General features: G+C 23.7%; 1 protein-coding gene and 1 pseudogene across 2 annotated transcripts; both read right to left on the bottom strand.

The window, feature by feature from the left end:
* Positions 1–9,622: 9,622 nt before the first annotated feature.
* On the bottom strand, positions 9,623–12,598 carry LOC143349545 (chymotrypsin inhibitor-like). Its single transcript, XM_076780889.1, has 3 exons — positions 12,516–12,598; positions 10,133–10,227; positions 9,623–9,751 (listed from the first exon to the last, which is right to left on the bottom strand). The coding sequence occupies exons 1-3, from the start codon at positions 12,565–12,567 to the stop codon at positions 9,671–9,673; spliced, it is 228 nt and encodes a 75-aa protein (XP_076637004.1). The 5' UTR covers positions 12,568–12,598; the 3' UTR covers positions 9,623–9,670.
* A 416-nt stretch (positions 12,599–13,014) lies between these two features.
* Positions 13,015–17,167, bottom strand: LOC143349575 (chymotrypsin inhibitor pseudogene; annotated as a pseudogene). The gene is made up of 3 exons (XR_013080947.1): positions 17,098–17,167; positions 15,682–15,776; positions 13,015–13,095 (listed from the first exon to the last, which is right to left on the bottom strand). The product of XR_013080947.1 is annotated as a chymotrypsin inhibitor pseudogene (transcript).
* Positions 17,168–19,460: the final 2,293 nt, after the last annotated feature.

Below are 19,460 nucleotides of genomic sequence, written 5' to 3'. Positions count from 1 at the left end.
ACCAAAATTTAATTTCTCATTTTACATTTTACTTTTTTTTAAATCTTCCCACATTAATAATGAGTTTATCATATTTTAATATTCAGATTTATTTAAATTTTATTCTACTATAATTTCCAACAAAATTAATTCTTTTCAGACCCTCCAAACCAAAATTTAATTTATTCTCATTTTACATTATACTTTTTTTAAATCTTCTCAAATTAATATTGAGTTTATCATATTTTAATATTCAGATTTATTTAAATTTTTTTCTACTATAATTTCCAACAAAATTAATTCTTTTCTCTCTTTTTACACCCTTCAAACCAAAATTCAATTTACTCTCAGACTCATACGATAATAATTTTCTTTTTTCTAAATCTTTATAAATTAATAATGAGTCTCATCAAATTTTAATATTCAGATTTATTTAAATTTTATTCTACTATAATTTCCAACAAAAATTCTACTATAATTTCCAACAAAATTCTACTATAATTTCCTTTCAAACCAAAATGTAATTTATTCTCATTTTACATTTTACTTTTTTTAAATCTTTCCAAATTAATATCGAGTCACATTAAATTTTAATATCCAAATTTATTTAAATTGTATTCTACTACAATTTCCAACAAAATTAATTCTTTTCAGACCCTCCAAACCAAAATTCAATTTCTCATTTTACATTTTACTTTCTTTAAATCTTCCCAAATTAATATCGAGTCTCATCACATTTTAATATTCAGATTTATTTAAATTTTATTCTACTATAATTTCCAACAAAAATTCTACTATAATTTCCAACAAAATTCTACTATAGTTTCCCTTCAAATCAAAATTTAATTCATTCTCATTTTACATTTTACTTTTTCTAAATCTTCCCAAATTAATAATGAGTCTCATCAAATTTTAATATTCAGATTTATTTAAATTTTATTCTACTATAATTTCCAACAAAAATTCTACCATAATTTCCAACAAAATTCTACTATAGTTTCCCTTCAAATCAAAATTTAATTCATTCTCATTTTACATTTTACTTTTTCTAAATCTTCACAAATTAATAATGAGTCTCGTCAAATTTTAATATTCAGATTTATTTAAATTTTATTCTACTATAATGTCCAACAAAAATTCTACCATAATTTCCAACAAAATTCTACTATAGTTTCCCTTCAAATCAAAATTTAATTCATTCTCATTTTACATTTTACTTTTTCTAAATCTTCACAAATTAATAATGAGTCTCGTCAAATTTTAATATTCAGATTTATTTAAATTTTATTCTACTGTAATTTCCAATAAAATTAATTCTTTTCAGACCCTCCAAACCAAAATTCAATTTATTCTCAGACTCATACGCTAATAATTTTACTTTTTCTAAATCTTCACAAATTAATAATGAGTCTCATCAAATTTTAATATTCAGATTTATTTAAATTTTATTCCAGCATAATTTCCAACAAAATTAATTCATTTCTTTCTTTTCAGACCTTCCAAACCAAAACCTTCTAATTTATGCGCAAGCTCACGCGAGGTATTTGTCAGGGAAATGGGGTTTTAGTCACGAACGAGTCTCAGGTCTCTTCGAGTCGTATTCTTATAGGAAAACGATGTCCACCTACGCGTATGAAAGCGCGTTATTCACGAAATCTCACGAGTAAGAACGTTTCACAGTAATTGGATAACGATTTTGGCAATTGTTTCCACGTAGCACTGTGCTGAAGTCGCCATTACGGCGAGATTCAATTCTACTCGGTGCGTGGGTGGATGGGTGTATCCAGATAAGAGCGAAAAGTGCTCCTTAACTAAATTGGAATCGTGATATATTAATTGTTCGTGCTCCAGAATAACAAAATTGTTTCTGTCGGGGTAATATCATGTATAAAAATAATTTTCAATCTTCGTTTAATGTCTTTTTCATTGCTGGTCATCGAAATAATAATTACAAAACTTTTGGTAGAATTTTTGATAACGAATACTAAATTTTAAAAAATTCAGTGTTGGTTTCTTTTATCGAAATTATGAAAGGAGTAAAATATTTGTCCTTTACAGCTTTTGGAATAATTTTTGATCACAAATTTAAATTTAAACAAATTCAGAAAGTGCTGGTTGCTTTTATCGAAATAATAAAAGAAGTAAAATATTTTCTGTGTAGAATTTTGTAATTGCAAATTTAAAATTTGAAACATTTTTAAAAATTAAGAATCTTTAAGACTCTATAAATTAACAATTGTATGTCCATTATATTTATAGAAATTTTTATTCTTTTTATTTCATTTTAAAATAGAAACTTGGAAATATGTGCCAGTTGAAATGTTTATTTTTTTTTACAAATTCATAGTACAGAAAGAAATTTAATTTTTCCAGAAAAGGATAATAAAATAGTTTTGAAGAAATAGTTGCCATAATCGGTTAACCTCAGTGGTAAATGATCCTTTGGGAAAGTAATTAACATCTGGATTTAGGGACACAATCTCCTTTATCGTTTCTCACAAGTCCCTTTTCACATCGACAGCCAATAACACATTGCTGAAACACAAATTGTAATAATTGTCAAATATTAATGGTGAAATATTCATTATAATATTTATTTGATAACGATTTTCAATTTTCAATTAAAATATTTTCATATCGACAGTCAATAACACATTGTTGAGACACAAATTATTCTAATTGTCAAATATTAATGATGAAATATTCATTATAATATTTATTTGATAACGATTTTCAATTTTCAATTAAAATATTTTCATATCGACAGTCAATAACACATTGCTGAGACACAAATTATTATAATTGTCAAATATTAATGGTGAAATATTCATTAAAATATTTGTTTGATAACGATTTTCAATTTTCAATTGAAAAATGAATTGAAATATTTTCACATCGTGAATAACACTTTGCTGAGACACAAATTGTAATAATTGTCAAATATTAATGGTGAAATATTCATTATAATATTTATTTGATAACGAATTTCAATTTTCAATTAAAATATTTTCATATTGACAGTCAATAACACTTGCTGAAACACAAATTGAAATAATTGTCAAATATTAATGGTGAAATATTCATTATAATATTTATTTGATAACGATTTCCAATTTTCAATTGAAAAATGAATTGAAATATTTTCACATCGTGAATAACACATTGCTGAAACATAAATTGTAATAATTGTCAAATATTAATGGTGAAATATTCATTATAATATTTATTTGATAACGATTTTCAATTTTCAATTAAAATATTTTCATATCGACAGTCAATGATACATTGCTGAGACACAAATTATTATAATTGTCAAATATTAATGATGAAATATTCATTATAATATATATTTGACAACGATTTTCAATTTTCAATTGAAAAATGAATTGAAACATTTTCACATCGTGAATAACCCTTTTTTGAAACCCAAATTATTATAATTGTCAAATATTAATGATGAAATATTCATTATAATATATATTTGACAACGATTTTCAATTTTCAATTGAAAAATGAATTGAAATATTTTCACATCGTCAATAACACATTACTGAAACACAAATTATTATAATTATCAAATACTACTGGTGAAATATTCATTATAATATATATTTGATAACGATTTTTAATTTTCAATTGAAAAATGAATTGAAATATCGTAGATAAAATTTCTTTTGATTATAGAACATAATTTTTCAAATGAAATTTTTAAAATTGAAATTTTATGATTGAAATACTAACCATAGTGCAAAGTTTAGGATCAGGGTTTTTGCAAGTTGGTGGACAGGCAGTGCCACACTCATCCCACACTTCATCTTTTGGGCAGCCACTCACAACTGCTGTTTTTAATCGTAAATAGTTTATTAAAATTTGTATCACAGTCGTGCATAACTGTATACAAAAAATCGTGAACGAAGTTTTATAAAATAATAATAATAAATATGAAAATCACTCTTTGCTCGAAATATTATATTGTCAAAACTAAATTAAATATTTAAAACGAATATCACGTTTAGAAAAATATTAGAAATTACTTTCGAACAGCTGTAAAAATTCATACAGTGAATTTGTAAATTTCTTTGTCGATTATTTATAGGCAAAAAGAATTATTAAGATGGTGAACAAAACATTTGTTTATTTTACTAACAAATATGGAAATCACACTTTGCTCGAAATAATATTTTCAAACTTAAATTAGATATTTAAAAGAATACCATGTTTAGAGAAATAGTTAATAATATTAGAAATTACTTTCGAACAGCTGTAAAAATTTATATAGTGAATGTAAAAATGTCTTTAATTGCTTATTTATAGACAGAAAAAATTGCCAAGAAGACGAACAAAATATTAGTTCATTTTTCAAAGTTAAATTAAATATTTCAAAAAAAGTACCACGTTTAGAAAAATAATATCAGAAATAACATTTCGAATAGCTGTAAAAATTCATACAGTGAATGTAAAAATGTCTTTAATTGCTTATTTATAGACAAAAAAAATTGCCAAGAAGACGAACAAAATATTAGTTCATTCTTCAAAGTTAAATTAAATATTTAAAAAAAAGTACCACGTTTAGAAAAATAATATCAGAAATAACATTTCGAATAGCTGTAAAAATTCATACAGTGAATGTAAAAATGTCTTTAATTGCTTATTTATAGACAAAAAAAATTGCCAAGAAGACGAACAAAATATTAGTTCATTCTTCAAAGTTAAATTAAATATTTAAAAAAAAGTACCACGTTTAGAAAACTAATATCAGAAATAACATTTCGAATAGGTGTAAAAATTCATATAGTGAATGTAAAAATGTCTTTAATTGCTTATTTATAGACAGAAAAAATTGCCAAGAAAACGAACAAAATATTAGTTCATTCTTCAAACTTAAATTAAATATTTAAAAAAAGTACCACATTTAGAAAAATAATATCAGAAATAACATTTCGAATAGGTGTAAATTTGTGAACATAAAAATTTCTTTGTAGATTACTTACAGACAGAGAAAATTGCCAATATGGCGAACAAAATAAGTAGACGGTTGAACATCTTGATTTTTATACACTTGTTTTTATTAAACCTGATGACAGCCACCGTGAAACTGCTTTTATACTCGTATGGATTCTCGTGTTTATGCTTCGACCGTGTTTACGCTCGGTTTAAATCAAGTACACAATTGCAGATAACAAACAAATGGATGATAAAAGAAAAATCGTTTTGCTTGCATTTATCTCATCGTCGGTTTGCCAATTATTATATTTGATATTAGATTTGAGAAAATAAATTTTTCCATTGTTTATTTGATGTCTAATTCTAATATAAAATTGAATTTATTGTATTTTAGAGTATTTAAAATGGTTGATTAGAGGAAAGTTTATTTAAAAATATTTCTTTGGTATTAGATTTGTGAAAATAAATTTTTCCATTGCTTAGTTGATGTCTAATTCTAATATGAAATTGAAATTATTGCATTTTAGAGTATTTAACATGGTTGATTAGAGGAAAGTTTATTTAAAAAGGGGGAAAATATTTCTTTGATATTAGATTTGTGAAAATAAATTTTTCCATTGCTTAGTTCATGTCTAATTCTAATATAAAATTGAATTTATTGCATTTTAGAGTATTTAACATGGTTGATTAGAGGAAAGTTTATTTAAAAAGGGGGAAAATATTTCTTTGATATTAGATTTGTGAAAATAAATTTCCTCATTGCTTATTTGATGTCTAATTCTAATATAAAATTGAAATTATTGTATTTTAGAGAATTTAACATGCTTGTTAGGACGACATTTTATTTAAAAAGAGGGAAAATATTTCTTTGATATTAGATTTGTGAAAATAAATTTTTCCATTGCTTAGTTGATGTCTAATTCTAATATGAAATTGAAATTACTGCAATTTAGGGTATTTAACATGGTTGATTAGAGGAAAGTTTATTTAAAAAGGGGGAAAATATTTCTTTGATATTAGATTTGTGAAAATAAATTTTTCCATTGCTTAGTTCATGTCTAATTCTAATATAAAATTGAAATTATTGTATTTTAGGGTATTTGACATGGTTGATAAGAGATTTTATTTTCATTGCAGAATTACACAGTATATCTTGAAGTGTTTTTGCAATCATAACTCGATTATTTTTCTTTTCTTATTCTGAATATAACGATTCTATTTATCTGGATTTCTCTTTCGTTTTCATCCATATCTCTTTGAATTATACTCATTTATGTCGTTCGATTACTGACGAAGTATCGCTATAAATCATGTACGAGATCGTGTCATTTTTATCAGTTGAGTAAATCTTTGTAAAATTCGAATTTTATATAGATTTATCATTTTAAATTAGAATAAACCTTGATACTTACATATTTTCTAATCACTGTAACTGCCACTCGAAATACTAAAAAATAATTTAACTATTGAATAATTCTATTTATTATGCCATAATTAGAATAAATAAATTGTGTTTTTAAATTAGAATAAATAAACCTTGATACTTACATATTTTCTAATCACTGTAACTGCCACTCGAAATACTAAAAAATAATTTAACTATTGAATAATTCTATTTATTATGCCATAATTAGAATAAATAAATTGTGTTTTTAAATTAGAATAAATAAACCTTGATACTTACAATTTTCTAATCACTGTAACTGCCACTCGAAATACTAAAAAATAATTCAACTATTGAATAATTCTATTTATTATGCCATAATTAGAATAAATAAATTGTGTTTTCAAATTAGAATAAATAAACCTTGATACTTACATATTTTCTAATCACTGTAACTGCCACTCGAAATACTAAAAAATAATTTAATTATTGAATAATTCTCTTTGTTATACTATAATTTGAAAAAAATCTTATATTTTTAATAAATTATACATTTATTTACACTCTCGAAAGCTCGAAAATTGCTTTTCATTCCTTTCCAAACAAAATCATTTATTTTATTTAGTTTTTCAATTTCATTTCTTGGTCTCGTGTGGTAAATATTTATTCCATACTTCTGACTTACTTTTCGACGTAAAATTATCTGCAGAGATAAGGAACTCGATAAATAAAAAATTAAAATTCAGAAAAATTTCCGTTTCCGTCATTTTCCACGAATCCTTCGTTTTGTTTTTCGATGTTACGTAGCATCGACGAAGAAATAAAGAAATTGTTCCTCCTCGGTATTGTAAGCACCCAGCAAAGCGTAATTGCACGCGATAGTGGAAGTTCCATTTGCTGGAATAGCGTAGGTGTGTCATTAGTTCGCAAAGTGAACGCGAAGTTTCTCATCTTCTACGATGCATATTTAACGAGCTCCTTGGATCACTGTCGGGACACCTTTAATCAATTTCTTGGAGCATTGCTGTTCAGCATATCATTAAGGATGTTCGGGAACGCCTCGAATTCGAGCTGACACGAATTTCACTAACTCCGCGACAAATTAGTGGAAGTAGACCATAATAGTCACGAAGTTTTTAATTTGAATGATGTTTTTAAATTCCCAATACTTAGAACAGATAATTCTTTAGGTATGGTATTGAGAAAACAAAAATATAGTGATGAATGTTTATTTAATTTTTAGTAACATAGAAATTAGAAATTTAGAATAACGATAAAGTCTTTAGTTTTGTGCAATTGTTTTCATTTTCAATATGTTGTAGAATTTTTTAGGTATGGTATTGAGAACACAAATATATAGTGATGAATGTTTATTTAATTTTTAGTAACATAGAAATTAGAAATTTAGAATAACGATAAAGTCTTTAGTTTTGTGCAATTGTTTTCATTTTCAATATGTTGTAGAATTTTTTAGGTATGGTATTGAGAACACAAAAATATAGTGATGAATGTTTATTTAATTTTTAGTAACATAAAAATTAGAAATTTAGAATAACGATAAAGTCTTTAGTTTTGTGCAATTGTTTTAATTTCCAATATGTTGTAGAATTTTTTAGGTATGGTATTGAGAACACAAAAATATAGTGATGAATATTTATTTAATTTTTAGTAACATAGAAATTAGAAATTTAGAATAACGATAAAGTCTTTAGTTTTGTGCAATTGTTTTCATTTTCAATATGTTGTAGAATTTTTTAGGTATGGTATTGAGAAAACAAAAATATAGTGATGAATGTTTATTTAATTTTTAGTAACATAGAAATTAGAAATTTAGAATAACGATAAAGTCTTTAGTTTTGTGCAATTGTTTTCATTTTCAATATGTTGTAGAATTTTTTAGGTATGGTATTGAGAACACAAATATATAGTGATGAATGTTTATTTAATACTTAGTAACATAGAAATTAGAAATTTAAAATAACGATAAAGTCTTTAGTTTTGTAGAATTTTTTTCATTTTCAATATGTTGTAGAATTTTTTAGGTATGGTATCGAGAATACGAAAATACAGACGAAAATCAAGAGTACTAATTTCTTAAGTGAGGCTTCGTTAAAAAGTTATTAACAATTAAATTCAAAAATTTCAAATCGTTCTGGAAAAATTATTTTCAGTTGCGGGGGTCGATTATAATTATTTTTTATGAATAGATATACCCCCGAATTCCTTCCCAGTTTGGAGAAAAAAATTCGAGAAGGTGCGAAATTTTTCGACAGAATTAAAAATTTTCAAATCGTTCTAAAAAAATTATTTTTGCTTGCAGGGATTAATTATAATCATGTTTGGTCAGTAGACATACCCCCGAATTCTTACGCATTTTCGAGAAAAAAATTCCTAATCGAAAATATAATTTATGGCCAGAAATGTCTGCCCAAATTTTCATGCGAATCTTTAAAATGTCATAACTCCGGAACGGATTGACGGATTTTAATGTTCAAAAAGCCAAACGTCGCGTATTTTAGTGTAGAATATGTAGAAATTGCAAAAATATTCGAAAAGTTGTTTCTTGACCCCGTAAACTGAGAAAAACCCCATAAAAATGGTCCAATTTTCAAACAGCCATAACTCCTATAATAGTGAATATATTTCAATGAAACTTTTTTCTGCAGTAGAGCTCATGGGTACCTACAAAAAAGTATTAGACAACTTTTTTGTAGGACGTCAAACAAAATGATTAAAAATCAAAAACGAATTTTTAAGAAAAATTGGCAGGGGGTAGGTGCTAAAATTTTTCGTCGAAAAAAAAAAATTTCAAACCGTTCTAAAAAAATTATTTTTAGCTAGGGGGATCAATTACAATCATTTTTTGTGAATAGATATACCTTCGAAATCTTACCCACTTTCGAGAAAAAAATTCAGTAAAAATCGGTCAAATTAAAAAATTTCAAATGTTTTTGAAGGTTTTCAAAGGTTTTTAGTTTTGTATAATTTAAATAATTCCTATAATATAACGCAGATAATTTCTCAGACATGGTATTAACAACACAGAATATAGTAAAAACAATTTATTCAATTTTTATTAGCATAGAAACTCCACAAGAAATTAGAAGAATTAGATTATAATCATTATAAGGTTTCTAGTTTTGTATAATTTTAAAAATTCCTAAAATATAACGCAGATAATTTCTCAGACATGGTATTAACAACACAGAATATAGTAAAAACAGTTTATTCAATTTTGAATAGCATAGAATTTAGATAATCTGAAATTAGACACATCACAAAGCAAGATCAATTTTACAAAAATTTTCAAATGGTTAGCCAATCGTAGAACATTGTCGATTTTTGAGAAACCATTTTCCAAATTCAGCAATCGCGTTGGAGAACACACTGTCCAGATTTGTTCCTCACTAAACCTGCTTTGCAAGTACATCCTGGTTTACACATCTGAAATAAAAATTGTTTCATAATTACAAAAAACAAATATGAATAAAATATATTTCATGAAATACATAATAAAAAAATCAAAAATATTCAATCAATATCGTACAATATATTTGAATTTTTAAATACAAACCTTAACGAATATTTTAAAAAATTCACTCGACTAGATTTTCAAAAATTTACGAAATTACGAGTAAACTTTTATTATTAGCAATGAAAATTTTCAAATTCGTGGTTCGATGTTAAAGAATTTAGATAGAAGAAGATATTTAAAGTTTCAAATCAACATAAAGAAACAAACATAAGTAACTTTTTAAATTTAATTTTATAGTGGTATGATTAATGATTGATATTCATGATTAAAATTAATTTTTAAATACAAACCTTAACGCAAATTTTAGGGTCAGGATTTGCACAAGTAGGTGGACACGAAGAGCCACAATCGTTCCAAACCTCATTTTTTGGACACGCCAAGGTCGCTGGAATTTTTAAAAATTCATTTTTTATTCTATATATACAGGGTGTTCAGCCACCCCTGGGGAAAATTTTAATGGGGGATTCTAGAGCCCAAAATAAGACGAAAATCAAGAATATTAATTTGTTAATGGAGATTTCGTTAAAAAGTTATTAATATTTAAAGTTCCGCCATTACTGAATTTTTTTCTAGAAAGTGGTTAAGATTTCAAGGGTATGTCTATTGACCAAAAATGATTATAATTGGTCCCTGCAGTCAAAAATAATTTTTTTAGAATGATTTGAAATTTTTTAATTTTATCGAAAAATTCGTCCCCTTTCCTGAATTTTTTTCTCGAAAATGGTTAGGATTTCGAGGGTACGTGTAATGACCAAAAATTATTATAATTGGTCCCCGCAGTCAAAAATATTTTTTTTAGAATGATTTGAAATTTTTTAATTTTGTCGAAAAATTCGTCCCCTTTCCTGAATTTTTATTTCGGAAATGCGTAGGATTTCGGGGATATGTCTATTTACCAAAAATGATTGTAATTAACCTCTGAAACTAAAAATAATTTTTTTAAAATAATTTGAAATTTTTTTTTTTCGTCAAAAAATTTCAGCACCTACCCTCTCTTGATTTTTCTTAAAAATTAGTTTTTGATTTTTAGTAATTTCATTTGACGTCCTACAGAAAAATTGTTTAATACTTTTTTATAGGTACCTATGGGTTCTACTTTAGAAAAAAGTTTCATTGAAATATATTAACTATTGTAGGAGTTATGGCAGTTTGAAAATTGAACCATTTTTATGGGGTTTTTCTTATTTTTCGGGCTCAAGGAACAACTTTTTGAATATTTTTATAATTGCAACATATTCTACGCTAAAATACGCGGCGTTTGGCTTTTTGAACATTAAAATCCGTCAATCCGTTCAGAAGTTATGGTGTTTTAAAGATTCGCATGTTTAAGGAAGCATTTCTGGGCCTGAAATTATATTTTCGCTAAGGAATTTTTTTCTCGAAAATGGTTAGGATTTCGGGGGTATGTGTAATGACCAAAAATTATTATAATTGGTCCCTGCAGTCAAAAATAATTTTTTTAGAATGATTTGAAATTTTTTAATTTTGTCGAAAAATTCGTCCCCTTTCCTGAATTTTTATTTCGGAAATGCGTAGTATTTCGGGGATATGTCTATTTACCAAAAATGATTGTAATTAACCACTGAAACTAAAAATAATTTTTTTAGAATGATTTGAAATTTTTTTTTTCGCCGAAAAATTTAAGCACCTACCTCTCTCGATTTTCCTTAAAAATTCGTTTTTGATTTTTAGTAATTTCGCTTGCCGTCCTACAGAGAAGTTGTCTAATACTTTTTTGTAGGTACCCATGGATTCTACTTCAGAAAAAAGTTTCATTGAAATATATTCACTATTATAGGAGTTATGGCTGTTTGAAAATTGGACCATTTTTATGGGGTTTTTCACATTTTTCGGGCTCAAGGAACAACTGTTTGAATATTTTTATAATTGCTACATATTCTACGCTAAAATATGCGGCGTTTGGCTTTTTGAACATTAAAATCGTCCAATTCGTTCAGAAGTTATGGTGTTTTAAAGATTCGCATGAAAATTTCTGGGCCTGAAATTATATTTTCGCTAAGGAATTTTTTTCTCCAAAATGGTTAGGATTTCGAGGGTATGTGTAATGACCAAAAATTATTATAATTGGTCCCTGCAAACAAAAATATTTTTTTTAGAACGATTTAAAATTTTTTAATTTTTGTTGAAAAATTTCACACCTTCTCGAATTTTTTTCTCCAAACTGGGTGGGATTTCCGGAATATATCTATTCATCAAAAATGATTATAATCGACCCTTGCAATCGGAAATAATTTTTCCAGAACGATTTGAAATTTTTGAATTTAATTGTTAATAACTATTTAACGAAGCCCCCATCAACAAATTGGTATTCTTGATTTTCGTCTTATTTTGGGCTCTAACCCCATTAAAATTCTTCCTAAGAGTGGTTGAACACCCTGTATATCACATCAGAAATTAATTATCATATCTTTATTAATTAGTTATTCTTTATTGATTAATTTCAAAAGAAATTTTCTAAAAAATTTACGAAATTACGACTAAACATTTATTTCCCAAAGGATTATAAATTTCTTCGAGTATCTATCTAATTAATTTCGATATCAGTAATATTTATTTAATTCTATAAATAAAATTACATATCTCAGAAAGTGTTTAATAGAAGAGGAATATAATTAAGAATAAAATGAATCTGAAATTAAATTTAATACTCACCGATAGAGAAAATTGCTAAGAGAGCGAATAAAGCGATGAAGAGACGCGCCATTTTGATTTTGTATGTTTATCGTAAAACCTTTCCGCAAAAACTGATAAAAAAATTTTAATGCAAGTATTTTTATATGCGTTCTGAATTGCTTGTAATTCACCCTATCTTATTTACATTTGATTAGCGAATTTGCACGTCTCTCTGGTGTTTAATTAATATGAGTAAATATGGAGAAATTCGAGAATGCTGTCTGAGTGTGAAAATAATACTGCATAATAATTTCGTAACGATCTTTTTAGAATCTATCATTTTCCCTGTACAATTAAATATTTCTGGGTAATTTTCTCTGTGGTAGACAATTTATTAGGAATGGTTATGCAGTGAAAATGTTTATTCGATAATTTTTAACATAGCAACTTTGGAAGTACAATCTTTAAATATATTCATTTTTAAGAAAACATTGAAATAGCCCGAAAGAAATCAATTCTTGACGAGTCGTAGAGAGAATTAGCATTTATCCTTAGAGACACACTGTCCAAACATGTTTCTGTAGAAATCTGGTTTGCAACCACAGCCCATCACGCACATCTGAGAATACAGAAAACGTATGATTCATAATTATGCAATTTATACTCTTTTTCGTGAACACTTTGCAAATATTTAAACTTGAATATGTGAATTTTAATCAAGAAAAATATTAATATATTCAATAAAGTGTAATATTATTATATTAGTATTGTATAATGAGTCATAACTATGCAATTTTAACTTTTTTTCATAAGCACTGAAAATTAAAAATATTTAATACCAAAATTGTGAATTTTAATCCAGAAAAATATTAATATATTCAATAAAGTGAGATATTATTATATTACTATTGTATAATGAGTCATAACTATGCAATTTAAACTTTTTTTTAAAAAGCACTGAAAATTAAAAATATTTAATACCAAAATTGTGAATTTTAATCGTCAGAAAAATATTAATATATTCAATAAAGTGTAATATTATTATATTACTATTGTATAATGAGACATAACTATCAATTTTAAATTTTTTTTAAGAAGCACTGAAAATTAAAAATATTTAATACCAAAATTATGAATTTTAATCGTCAGAAAAATATTAATATATTCAATAAAGTGAGATATTATTATATTAGTATTGTATAATGAGTCATAACTATGCAATTTTAACTTTTTTACATAAGCACTGAAAATTAAAAATATTTATTACCGAAATTGTGAATTTTAATTGTCAGAAAAATTTTAATATATTCAATAAAGTGTAATATTATTATATTGGTATTGTATAATGAGTCATAACTATGCAATTTAAACTTTTTTTTGCATAAGCACTGAAAATTAAAAATATTTAATACCAAAATTGTGAATTTTAATTGAGAAAAAAATTAATATATTCAATAGAGTGAGATATTATTATATTAGTATTGTATATTGAGTCATAACTATGTAATTTAAACTTTGTTTCATAAGCACTGAAAATTAAAAATATTTAATACCAAAATTGTGAATTTTAATTGAGAAAAAAATTAATATATTCAATAGAGTGAGATATTATTATATTAGTATTGTATATTGAGTCATAACTATGTAATTTAAACTTTTTTTTAAGAAGCACTGAAAATTAGAAATATTTAATACCAAAATTGTGAATTTTAATCGAGAAAAAAAATTAATATATTCAATAAAGTGTAATATTATTATATTGGTATTGTATAATGAGTCATAACTATGAAATTTAAACTTTTTTTTAAGAAGCACTGAAAATTAAAAATATTTAAACTTGAAATTGTGAATTTTGAGCCAGAAAAATATTAATATATTCAATAAAGTGAGATATTATTATATTAGTATTGTATATTGAGTCATAACTATGCAATTTAAACTTTTTTTTAAGAAACACTGAAAATTAAAAATATTTAATACTGAAATTGTGAATTTTAATCAAGAAAAATATTAATATATTCAATAGAGTGAGATATTATTATATTAATATTGTATAATGAGACATAACTATGCAATTTAAATTTTTTTTTAAGAAGCACTGAAAATTAGAAATATTTAATACCAAAATTGTGAATTTTAATCGAGAAAAAAAATTAATATATTCAATAAAGTGTAATATTATTATATTGGTATTGTATAATGAGTCATAACTATGAAATTTAAACTTTTTTTTAAGGAGCACTGAAAATTAAAAATATTTAAACTTGAAATTATGAATTTTAATCAAGAAAAATATTAATATATTCAATAACGTGAGATATTATTATATTGGTATTGTATAATGAGTTATAACTATGCAATTTAAACTTTTTTTTGCATAAGCACTGAAAATTAAAAATAGTTAATACCAAAATTGTGAATTTTAATTGAGAAAAAAATTAATATATTCAATAGAGTGAGATATTATTATATTAGTATTGTATAATGAGCCATAACTATGCAATTTAAACTTTTTTTTAAGAAGCAATGAAAATTAAAAATATTTAATACCAAAATTGTGAATTTTAATCAAGAAAAATATTAATATATTCAATAACGTGAGATATTATTATATTGGTATTGTATAATGAGTTATAACTATGCAATTTAAATTTTTTTTGCATAAGCACTGAAAATTAAAAATATTTAATACCAAAATTGTGAATTTTAATCCAGAAAAATATTAATATATTCAACAGAGTGAGATATTATTATATTAGTATTGTATAATGAGTCATAACTATGCAATTTAAACTTTTTTTTAAGAAACACTGAAAATTAAAAATACTTAATACCAAAATTATGAATTTTAATCGTCAGAAAAATATTAATATATTCAATAGAGTGAAATATTATTATATTAGTATTGTATAATGAGTCATAACTATGCAATTTAAATTTTTTTTTGCATAAGCACTGAAAATTAAAAATATTTAATACCAAAATTGTGAATTTTAATTGAGAAAAAAATTAATATATTCAATAGAGTGAAATATTATTATATTAGTATTGTATAATGAGTTATAACTATGCAATTTAAACTTTTTTTTGCATAAGCACTGAAAATTAAAAATATTTAATACCAAAATTGTGAATTTTAATGGAGAACTAATATATTCAATAGAGTGTAATATTATTATGTTAATATTGTAATTAAAATACAAACCTCTTGACAAATTTGGGGTGCTGGATTTTCACAAGTTGGTTCACACGAAGAGCCACATTCTTTCCATACTTCATTTGTTGAGCATGCCAAGGACGCTGTAATAAATATTTACACTCATTATTTTATATAAAATTCTATATATATTTCTGGGGAAAATTCCAACGACCAATAAAGCGTCACGTTTAATATTTACTGACTGAAATTACTATTTAGTTATAATAATATAATCATTTCAAGAAAAATCAAACACCAAAATATAAAAGGAGAAATTAAATTAAATGTTCTAAATATTCTATGTTCATTAGAATATTTAATTCTAAATTCTTCATTTAATTCTAAATATTCTATATTTATTAGTATATTTAATTCTAAATTCTTCATTTAATTTTGTAATTCTAATTCTAAATATTCTATATTTATTAGAATATTGAATTCTAAATTCTTCGTTTAATTCTTCGAGTCTAATTCTAAATATTCTACATTTATTAGAATATTTAATTCTAAATTCTTCATTTAATTTTGTAATTCTAATTCTAAATATTCCACATTTATTAGAATATTTAATTCTAAATTCTTCATTTAATTCTTCGAGTCTAATTCTAAATATTCTACATTTATTAGAATATTTAATTCTAAATTCTTCATTTAATTTTGTAATTCTAATTCTAAATATTCCACATTTATTAGAATATTTAATTCTAAGTTCTTCATTTAATTCTTTGAGTCTAATTCTAAATATTCTATATTTATTAGAATATTTAATTCTAAATTCTTCATTTAATTCTTTGAGTCTAATTCTAAATATTCTATATTTATTAGAATATTTAATTCTAAATTCTTCATTTAATTTTGTAATTCTAATTCTAAATATTCTACATTTATTAGAATATTTAATTCTAAATTCTTCATTTAATTTTGTAATTCTAATTCTAAATATTCTACATTTATTAGGATATTTAATTCTAAATTCTTCATTTAATTCTTCGAGTCTAATTCTAAATATTCTACATTTATTAGAATATTTAATTCTAAATTCTTCATTTAATTCTGTAATTCTAATTCTAAATATTCTACATTTATTAAAATATCTAATTCTAAATTCTTCATTTAATTCTTTGAGTCTAATTCTAAATATTCTACAATTATCAGAATATCTAATTCTAAATTCTTGATTTAATTCTTTGAGTCTAATTCTAAATATTCTATATTTATCAGAATATTCAATTTAATTAGCGAAATTAAAAATCAAAGTTCAATTAATGCTTGGTGTTAGATTTTTCATAAAAGAAATACATATAAATATTATCAACAAAATTATTACGAGTACAATGGAAAATATTACGTTTGAATACGAATATATTAAGTTTGAATAATAGAAATTAAGTTTTTAGTTCATATTCATATTTTGTTACTTACAGACGGTGAAAATTGTCAAAATAGCGAACAAAATAGTAAAAAGACGCGCCATTTTGATTCTATATGTTCCTTCTAGAATGTTTCCACTGAAACTGATGAAAATTTTAGTGCAAACACTTTTATATGCACTCGAAATTACGTATATCGTTTGCACTCGATGAATTAATTTGGCATACTAAACTATCTATCATGTTTAATTAACGTGAGTCAATATAGATAAATTCATAAATATTAGTCCGTCTAAATTATGCAGAATTAATTGCATAACTGTCATATATAATAGCTTTTACATGTTGCATCGAGTTACGAGTATTCTTGCTCCATTATTAATTTTTTAATATTATTATTTATACTAAAACTTAAAGCAATATTTCAAAAATTGTAGAAAGAAGCCAGTGAAACTTTAATTAATCAGTTTAATTAATGGTGATGGAATTATAAAAACGTGATTTTTTAATTATATACAGGGTGATAAGAAAAGATTAATTTTTAGAATGCATAGTACTCGTTAATTTTTTAAACGTAAAATTACCGTTGCAATGAATGTAAATTCACAACAATAATTAATGCATACTAACAATTGATTCAAGATTATCAACGTACCAATTATTAATAATTACTAATAATCTCTTTAGGTATTTGCAATTCTGTACCTGGCTTAGTTTGTTAGTCTTAAGTAAAATCATATTGGGGAATTAAGATATTATTAGTGGTTTGGTCTGAAGCATTTAACTTAGAAACATAATAATGGAGTCGCTTGTCAATCCCTCTAACAAGCAAGGTTTAATATCCTTTGTTAAACTCTACAAGCTTGATTCTCTGTTCGATAGATTCTTACAATGCATAAAATCTTCAGTGAAAGAGGAATGAAACAAAAGTATGGAATATAATAAAAATAACAATACACAAAGTATAACATGAAACATAATAGAATAATAAAATATATAATAAAATCTATTTTAATCTTTGTCGACACAGTTTAAAATTCTCAGGTTTTTACTTTGAAAATCAAGTTGTTTTCCATATTATAAATTTGTTTAATTCCCTTTATATAATATAAACAATTTATTAGAAATTATATTGGAAATCAAGTTGTTTTTCATATTATAAATTTGTTTAATTCCATTTATAAACAATTTATTAGGAATTACATTGAAAATCAAGTTGTTTTTCATATTATAAATTTGTTTAATTCTATTTATATAACGTAAACAATTTATTAGAAATTACATTGAAAATCAAGTTGTTTTTCATATTATAAATTTGTTTAATTCCATTTATAAACAATTTATTAGGAATTACATTGGAAATCAAGTTGTTTTCCATATTATAAATTTGTTTAATTCTATTTATAAACAATTTATTAGGAATCACATTGAAAATCAAGTTGTTTTTCATATTATAAATTCGTTTAATTCCCTTTATATAATATAAACAATTTATTAGGAATTATATTGAAAATCAAGTAGTTTTCCATATTATAAATTTGTTTAATTCTATTTATAAACAATTTATTAGGAATTATATTGAAAATCAAGTTGTTTTTCATATTATAAATTTGTTTAATTCTATGTATAAACAATTTATTAGGAATTATATTGGAAATCAAGTTGTTTTTCATATTATAAATTTGTTTAATTCCATTTATAAACAATTTATTAGGAATTATATTGAAAATCAAGTTGTTTTTCATATTAGAAATTTGTTTAATTCCATTTATAAACAATTTATTAGGAATTACATTGGAAATCAAGTTGTTTTTCATATTATAAATTTGTTTAATTCCATTTATAAACAATTTATTAGGAATCACATTGAAAATCAAGTTGTTTTTCATATTATAAATTCGTTTAATTCCATTTATATAACGTAAACAATTTATTAGGAATTACATTGAAAATCAAGTTGTTTTTCATATTATAAATTTGTTTAATTCCATTTATAAACAATTTATTAGGAATTACATTGGAAATCAAGTTGTTTTTCATATTATAAATTTGTTTAATTCCATTTATAAACAATTTATTAGGAATTACATTGGAAATCAAGTTGTTTTTCATATTATAAATTTGTTTAATTCCATTTATAAACAATTTATTAGGAATTACATTGGAAATCAAGTTGTTTTCCATATTATAAATTTGTTTAATTCCCTTTATATAATATAAACAATTTATTAGGAATTATATTGAAAATCAAGTAGTTTTCCATATTATAAATTTGTTTAATTCCATTTATAAACAATTTATTAGGAATCAAATGAAAATCAAGTAGTTTTCCATATTATAAATTCGTTTAATTTTATCTATGTAATTAGGAATAAATAGTTATTGAAAAATATTATTATAAAATTACAATGCAGT

This window comes from Colletes latitarsis, chromosome 13, assembly GCF_051014445.1.
Source record: "Colletes latitarsis isolate SP2378_abdomen chromosome 13, iyColLati1, whole genome shotgun sequence".
Lineage (NCBI taxonomy): Eukaryota > Metazoa > Arthropoda > Insecta > Hymenoptera > Colletidae > Colletes > Colletes latitarsis.
Note: the sequence above shows the minus strand (reverse complement) of the source record. Positions and strands in the feature narration are given on the sequence as shown.